The sequence below is a fragment of the Sporothrix brasiliensis genome (assembly GCF_000820605.1).
Source record: "Sporothrix brasiliensis 5110 chromosome Unknown Cont18, whole genome shotgun sequence".
Classification (NCBI taxonomy): domain Eukaryota; kingdom Fungi; phylum Ascomycota; class Sordariomycetes; order Ophiostomatales; family Ophiostomataceae; genus Sporothrix; species Sporothrix brasiliensis.
In genome coordinates this window covers 2,343,732-2,352,113 of record NW_024467137.1, presented here as the reverse complement: position 1 = coordinate 2,352,113, position 8,382 = coordinate 2,343,732, and the positions used below count along the sequence as shown (strand labels likewise).

General features: G+C 48.4%; 2 protein-coding genes across 2 annotated transcripts; one reads left to right on the top strand and one right to left on the bottom strand.

Annotated features, from left to right (window-relative positions):
- Positions 1-471: 471 nt before the first annotated feature.
- On the top strand, positions 472-1,223 carry SPBR_01996 (uncharacterized protein; the record flags this gene model as incomplete). The annotated part of the gene is made up of 2 exons (XM_040760305.1): positions 472-537; positions 927-1,223. 2 exons carry the CDS (start codon positions 472-474, stop codon positions 1,221-1,223), a joined length of 363 nt encoding a protein of 120 aa, XP_040619628.1.
- A 333-nt stretch (positions 1,224-1,556) lies between these two features.
- On the bottom strand, positions 1,557-1,859 carry SPBR_09101 (uncharacterized protein; the record flags this gene model as incomplete). Its single annotated transcript, XM_040767227.1, has 1 exon — positions 1,557-1,859. One exon carries the CDS (start codon positions 1,857-1,859, stop codon positions 1,557-1,559), a length of 303 nt encoding a protein of 100 aa, XP_040619627.1.
- Between the last annotated feature and the right edge of the window lie 6,523 nt (positions 1,860-8,382).

Here is an 8,382-nt window from a genome sequence, read left to right as displayed (position 1 = left end):
ATCGTGAAGCTGGTAGGACTTCGCTCTGTCACCGTCTTTTTACCCGACATCCACCTCGATTGTATCCACTTGGACCCATAATCAGACGCCATCTAGGCATCATTGTGCCGTCGATAAGACCTCCCTCTTTACGCACAGTTCGAAATAAAATGAAGCGTTAGGAAGAGGGAAAGGGGCATCCTCAGGGCTGTACTTGCTTGTGGGGCGACGGGGCCCTTTCGCCTTTGACTGTTTTCTCTTTTGTCGTCGCTAGCCCTCCGTGCCAGCTCGCCTCATTTTCTACCACGGATTGGTCCCGACTGAGGAGCTTTGGGAATATAAAAGGCTTCCTTCCTCTCGACTTTCCTCCGTCTTCCTTGTCGAAAGTGCATCCCCGTTCTCACTTTTCCTTTCATCACGCCTCATCACCCATCACTCCTCATTATCCAGCATCAAAGTATCAAAGTGTCGTAGCATCCAAATCACTTCGACATGGATATCAGCAACGAAACAGACCTGCACGGCCTCGCTGGTACCTCCCCTGGTCTTGCTTTTCAGGTACGTCTAAGTGTTTCCATTATGTTGTCTTAGCCACCCATAGCATATCTCAGCCACGGATTGCTACACACGTCGATGGTAAGACGGTGGTGTCATCTTGACACCGCTATGGCCGGAATGGCACATCGACGAGAGCATGCCGCCGTGTCGCTTGACAATATGATGGTGGCGTCAGAGAGACGTCTTCTTCCCAGCACCCTTCCATGAAAAACGCGTCGACCAACAGACATATGTCCCACTTGGGTCGTCGGTTGTACCCTCATTAGAAGCCGTCATCACTCAGTCTTCTCGTGACAGTTTCAAAGATGGTTGCTCAAACAACGCCAAAGACCTGGCAATGAAGACATGGGATATGGGCTAACTCCAACAAGAACACAGAAGACACACAGACACACTATCAGCTCGATACAATTTCGGAAGCCGACACTTCAGTTGCGCTGTCAAGCGACTTTGGTTCCATCCACGACACGGCTCCTTCTTCGGTTGAAGAGCAGAACGAACAGTATGAGCACCTGGTCACCTTGCATGAGGCCTCGCAACTGGCACTGCAGCTCGACGATGCGACTTTGCAAATGCACCAGCAGGAGCTCGACGACCAGCATAGTTCACACCGCATTCCTGATCCGGGTTGCGGTCTCTGCTCCATGAGTTTTTATTACGCGCCGTTCTATAGCGACAAGAAGTAAGTCTCGGGAAATTTCATTTTCGCTTTTCCTGGAATTGATAACTGTGAGATGGGTGGGCAAGATGGTAAAGCGAGGCAGTCGTCAACAGAAGTGTTGCACTTTGGAAAGGGGGGCGGGAGAGACGAAAACAAAAGAAAATTGTGCAACCTACCTCACTGTTCACCACTTTGATAAGAAATGCACGGTTTCTTGAATCACATCGGCTAACAACCATCTTCTTGCTCGTTTTGGTGTTGAATAGAGCATACAGTGACACAGAGACTGTCTCCCCGGAAGATGCTTTTAAAAATGAGCTTTTGATAGCAGGGCAGATCCGGGAAGGTGACCGTGCTGCTACGTTGGCCAGCATGGAGCTTTCCCGGCCGTCAAACTGGCAAGACCGATTTGAGCTGCAGGGCTCCAACCGCCGCCTTGACCATCACTCTGGCCGTCACTCCTCTGGTCAGCAGCCGTCCAGTCAACGGCCATCCGGTCACCGGTCCTCTGGCCATCAGTCGTCTGGCCATCGCTCCTCTGGTCATCAGCCGTCCGGTCATCGGCCCGGTCACAGGTCATCCGGCCGCCGGCTCTCTGGCAATCAGTCGTCCGGTCATCGGTCATCCGGTCATCGGTCCTCTGGACATCGCTCTTGATCATCCATTCGGCAGTTGTCCATCGTTCGTGAAGGTTCTTTATGCGACCAGAGACCCACAATTGCCACCACCATGTTTCCGCTAAGCTCGGCTCGAGCCGACCTAGTGGCAACTAATGATGACGGCACTTCACGTTTTGTGGGGTGAAACACTACTCATGCAGCACCCATGCCAATGCAACGCCTCTGCAAAGGTGACCAGTTGCCGGATCGGCAGTGCCGCATGAAACGGCGAAGCGATGTTGGCATGTGTGCGAAGCTCTGGGAGGGTGAAAAACAGAAGGATGACGGAACGACGACGGAACAACAAAATTTCAACTTACCACGGTCTAGCATCTTGCTGTGGCCACTCATGTATTTGCTTTTGCCCCCTTTTTTCTTTATCTTTTTCTTTTCTCCACCCCTTTCTTTTCCCGCTCCTCCTCTTCTCCTTGCCGCTTTCCATTCCATGTAATATGGGACACGCAAAAGACATCTCTCGGTATTGGAAGGCATCAAGACGCACGCTACGTGTGTCTTGATACCCATGACGCCAGGATCGTATCGTCGACGCAGGGCTTGCGATAGCTCGCCGCAAATCTCCAAGCTAAACCAAGAAAGAAAAGAAAATTTTCGTCAATCTTGACGATAATTTCTAGAACAAAGGAAAGGGGTTTTGTGACCCGGAAAGCTTTTTACATTGATCATGTAAGAGCACCGTTTGAATCCCCTTCTCAAAAGAGGTTGAGAGGAACGATTCAGAACCGCGAGTGCATGGTTAGGGACATGCACACAGCCGACAATTCAGCCGTCAAACCAACGGCTCCTTCTTCGGTCTGTTTCCCCCTTGTGTGTGCCTGTTTGTTTGTTTGTTTGTTTGTTTGTTCTTCATTTTCCTTATTTATACTTCTCTCAATTAGCCCCCTGTTTCAGTTGTAATATTTCTCACCATGTCCTCCCCTATTCTCAGTCATAGCGACTGTATGCCCTTTGCCCCTCTCATCTCTTGTTTTGTGTTTAGTTTAGTTCTCGAATCACTCACAATTAATATTTCGTCGGTCAGCTTTAATGTCCCATAAACAAGATTTGATGTTTGCCATGTGTAGGATTTCAAGAATTGTGCGGTTGATGCCCAAGCGCCCAACCGTAACGTCTCGAGCATAAGTTGGTGAGGACATTCCTGCAGGATTAATGATCGGGTCGTCCAATGACGGGAGAACAAGAAAAGGGGATATCCCAATCGGGCCGACACACTGGTGAATAGGTGAATGTTTAGCAAGAAACAGATTGAATAATAGAAAGAAAGAAGAAAACATAAAAATAAAAGAAAGAGGAAAGAAGAAAGAGGCAGGTGGAAAGGGGGCAAGCGGCTAATTACGAAAGACACAAAAGCGGTAGCAACGCTAAATGCCTAACGAATAATTATTCCCGTCAGCACGACCTGACCCTTCGTCGTCGTTAATTGTCAGCTCGGAGTCCTCGGATGGCCAGGTCACCGCCAATCTCCTCGTACAAAGGAGTCGGCGCGTTGCAGTTTGTATGTTTTGTCGAACTGTTTCCGCCAGCCACATGGCAAACCGCTTGCAGCCCAGTGTGCGTGTGATATTGGCGGCCGATGAAGAAGGGATACATGTGCTGCTGTGTTGTCTGTGACTTGTTGCTTGTTGTCGGTTTCATTTCCACGGGAAACCGCCAGCTGTCTTTAAAAAGAATGAAAAAGGGGAAAACGAAAGGAAATCATTTTCCTTTCTGCTTTCCGCTGTCCTGCCTCCCAGATTTGTCCTGAAATTTTACTCGACAACACATCAATATTGGGAAAATGACTTACCGCCGCAATGTCCATCGGGTAATGCACTGCGTTTGAGTTTGGAGTCACCCAAATGCGAGTCAGTGTGATTTGTGCTACCCTGGTGTCGCATTTGTGACAATTCCGGATATGGGAAAGACCGATAGGTGTTTAATGGCGATGCGACAATGAAGAAGGAGCAGGTGTAAAAGGGGAAAGGAGCAACGGAAGGAAGGAGCAATGCAAGGGAGACAAACGGGAGAGCGGGAATAAAGACAGCCAACAATGAGGTAGGATGACTGTAGGGCCTCTATCAGGAGGAAGAAGAAGTAGTAAAAAGAAGAGCATCATGAGACGCGCTCTGCATTTTGGATGACATCCGCAAGCAAAGATAAAGCCAGACGAAATACGAGGTAAAACAAGCGTCGAATTTGCCGCCTTCCGCTTGTAAGTGAGTAGCGGGGCGACCCGCGCCGAGATATTGGTGTCGACAAGAACTGACTGTGGCGCAATTGAGCATAGTTTAAAAAAAAAAAAAAAAAAAAAAAAAAAAAAAAAAAAAAAAGAAGAAGAAAGAAAAAAAAAAGAAAGAAGAAGGCAGAAAGAAAGAAGGTAAGTCATAACAGGTTAAAGAAGAACGAAAGATCAACCTCAAAAGATGTTGGAACTCTCAAGATGGCGGAAATATTGTCAAGAGGATATGAAATAGAATTTTTTTTATCTGCGTCTTTTTCAATGAACCAGGCTTATGGACTTTCGTCTCGTTCGTCCCGTGGGAGTTCGCCTCCATGGCGCAGTTGGGGTTGAATATTGCAGCCCACGATTTCGCGCACGCCGAAGCGTGGCATGTTGTTCCTCGACTTTGTCAATTGGTGGTGTCATCAGCATGCTGAATGTGCCAGTCTGAGAACCATTGCGGTCGGTCGGCTTTAGGTAATTACTGGGCGACGTTTGAGACGCATGGAATTTCGAACGTCGAACCTGGGAGAGGGGAGATGATTTGACGAAAAAAATAAATCACAGAGCTGAAAATGAATTTCAGATGTGCATTAAGAAACCAAGCTGAAAAAAAGAGAAGCGAAAAACAAACCAAGCTGGCAATGGACGGGGCAGTGTTTGATCTGAAAAGGGGCAACCGAAGCCAGTAATGGGGTGCATGGCTTGATTTATACATTGGTGGCGAAAGGCTGGATGGTTGCTTGTGGCGATCAAAGCGACTCCCAATGCTTGGTTCGCTCTTCAACCTATCACAAGCCGGACCGGCAAGGACGAATACGGGTACGTACTTTTACGAACGAGACTATTGGCCTTGCAGCGGTTTTTGGAAGGACAGCCTCCTTTCGCAACGTTGCCTGTGACAAGAGCACGTAATGAGGACACGCAGTATTTACGTTTGTCTTGATGTCTTGCTTTTCTTCTCTCGCCTTATCATATTTTTCTTTTTTTAAAAAAAGAGAGAAAAAAAAAAGAAATTCGTGTAGCACCTTTTTTCGCCCTCTTTCACAAGCTGAGACCCACGCCTGCTGCTCCTCCGTTTGTCCAAGTCGAGATCGACACACCGTTTCGGCATACCCATGCTTGAGGGCTCCTATTTCAACCTTGGCCAACCCGGCAGGTACTATGACGTCCTCTCCTTTGCAATAAAACAAATACGATGGTCCCTAGTTGGGAGATCATCGCGTGCTTGGCCCTCGGTGCAACAGCCACAACATCCTCTTTCCAACGTCTTCTCTTCACATGCATTTTAGTTACCTTATTATTATTATTTTTTAAAAAAAGAAAAAAAAAACTGTACGAGTCTGTAAGAAATTGCCACCCACCAGACTCGCCATGTCACGTCCATTTTCCAATCTGATTCCAGAACGGTTTCCCGAGTTGGACCTGGCTCCGTTAGGATCAAGTCTCCTTACTTCCCTTCCCCTGCTCCTACCTCCTTCAACCCTTCCACTTCTCCCCGCCGGGGGCCCGGCGTAGTTCCAATAGTCTGCTTGAGAGTACGCTCCACTCCTGACGCCTTTTTTTATTTCTTATTCTCTCGAATGAGGCGGTCAGTCCTATGTCTTGACGCCTGGGTGGGTGTCTGGACAACATGTTTCCGATGATATGATTTGTCTCTGCTTCCAGTCTCGGTAGACGCTTGATCGGTCTCGTGGCCCGGTGACACACTTTTCATCAAAGCAGTGGCCACTCTCGACGCCTTTTTTTTATTATTATTAGCTGAACGACAAGGCTGTGGGCATCGACTGCTCTGGGACACAAGGTGTCTATTTTTTTTATTTTTTCACCCTCATGCTATCAAAGAGGTCTAGGCAGACGTGTCAATGGGCGTCATAAGGACTAGCCGGCTTGGGCATGTCTCGACCACGTCGACGTTGTTCGTCTTTTCCCTTTTTCTTTAATTTCCTTGATTTATATTTTCACTTTCTCTTAGGAGGCTGAGTTGATACTAAGTACTCCGTATCATAGTTCTTATTTTGTCCCATGTCTTTTCTGGCCGCCCATTCCTGTTCTTTTCCCTGCCCACGTTGTTTATTTTGTCCTCACTTCCCTCCGCCTCCTTTCTTCTTTGCTCTACCGCTCTGACGTCCCCTTGCACCGATGATCGGATGCATATTTCCGTCTGCATTTATGGAGAACGTCGTACCCGAATGGTGATTTTACTGTTTTGCAGTGACTAGCGGTGTAGGGTATCCCGCACTTGAAGGGCGGCGCTCGAGGTACTGGTCTATGCATCGTGTTTTACATTCAGTGTCTTACTGTCAAACAACTAGTAAGACCTCCCCCATACCATGGAACAGGTTCACCAGTGGTGCCCTCTCTCCCAACGGTCGAACTGGCCAATAGCTCAGCCAACTCACTGGATTCCAAGAAGTAACGGGGTTCCATGCTTTCCTCTTGAATGTTTGGCTGATGTGCCGCATCTGAGATTCTTGCAGTCTTTGTAACTTATTTGTGACTCACAGAAATGAAGAAAGAGGAACGGGACGACGCACTGGTTGTTGGAAACATCAGCATCTGATAGCCACGGTACCTTTTTTGGCGTATCTCGTTCCTCGGAGTGCTGCCTAAAGCAGACAATATGAAAAGAACGAATGGTGTGTGCTCAGCGCTGATGAAATTCATTTGTATCCAATGAGTTGCCTGTCATTGACCAGTCACGGTTTCCGCAGACTCTCATCATTCTCATTCGCCGAGTACATCAAAAAGCACCGGAAATTGTTATTTATCACTGGCTCTTGACTCGCGTGAATTCTTCAGCAGTTGGTGCCCCGTAATCTTGAGTACTGTTGTTTCCAAACGAATGAGGACTGCAGCAGGCAGCCATCTAGGCAAGGAGAGGTCAAGATGTCAGCACCTTGCAGCATCTCCTCACTGTACTCTCACTTTAGTAGCACCATCAAAAAATATGTGCATGGTCCTAGGGCCTCAAATTGGACATAGTCCGTTCATTGCACATGTGGGGGTTTCCTGAGGAGGAAGAATAAAATGAGACGAGCCAAAGTTGGCAATGTGGTCGTGGAGCCAAATTGCCCTGGCTGACAAGGATGTGAACGGGCAGGCAATGAGCAATGAAATGTGCAAATTCGATGTCCCCGTTCACCGCATATCGGATTTCTTACCTCTGGCTGAAAAGGCCTTGATCGAGTAATATGACGGGCTCGGCGAAACAGCTAAAAAAAAGCGGACGCCTGTAATCCTTGCAGGCAGCCGGGCGGGTTAGCGAAAACTCGGAGACAATGGGAAGTGTCACGCACCGAATTAGACATGCACGGGTCCCGCGTGGCGAAAAGTTTATTTTCTTCCATTGCGGAGCAAAGTCATTGCAAAATGGTCAGCCTGTTCAGGTTGTTGTAGAAGAGGATGCTGTTGGCTGTGGGGTCAAGTGCATTCGGGATAGTGCGACACTCCCTTGCCACTGTGAACCGAAGAAAGCGAAGGGTTCGTGGAATTCCATGCGAGGTATGTGTCGAGGCTCAGCAGCGTCTGGATTGGCCAGAGTCCGATGTCTCGTCGGCACTTTACCGGTGATCTTCGCCGCCTTGTCTCAGAGGATCTCTTCCAAAGCAACACGAAAGACGAAAAAGGCTGCCGCACGTCCGTGCCCCATAGGAACGGACGGATAGCAGGCAAAAGGGGAGAAACAAGGGTAGGAAGGCAGCCGCTAGACCGCACAGGCGTCCAACCAACAACCCACAAGTTGTGTCCTATTTTGGTAAAGGTTCCGCAATTTCGCATCACAAAGCCGCATCTTTTCATACCGTCTGAGAGCTCTGAGGACGATTGTACCTCCCACTTTTTTCAATCTTGTTATAAAGAGAAAAACAGAGAGAAAAACATGAAGAGCAAAAACTTCGTCGGACAGGGCGCAGTGGGATGAATAAACCCCGGACGCCGTTGGCAGTTGCAGAATGCTAAAAATAAGGCTGTCGTCAGCAACTGCGGAGTTTGACGGCTTACCGAGTTCTTCCAAAGGAATTCGGACGCCTTTTTACGCCCGGTCAAAGTTTTAGCCGGTCTTGGATTCGCAGCGAGGCGCTTTGAAATTTCAAATACTTCGAGAACCGTTAGTCAACCAGAAACCGTGGGACAGGCCAGGGCCAGTCTGGCTGTACTACAGAATACAACGTATTAACAATTTACAACGGGACCGCGCCTGAACGGTGACCTAATCGAGAAAGGTTTCTCAGAAAGAAGACATGGGTAGAGTATGGCCTGTGTGCCTTGCACCCCAGCCTTGTCGGTTCGAATTGTTTAATTTGGTC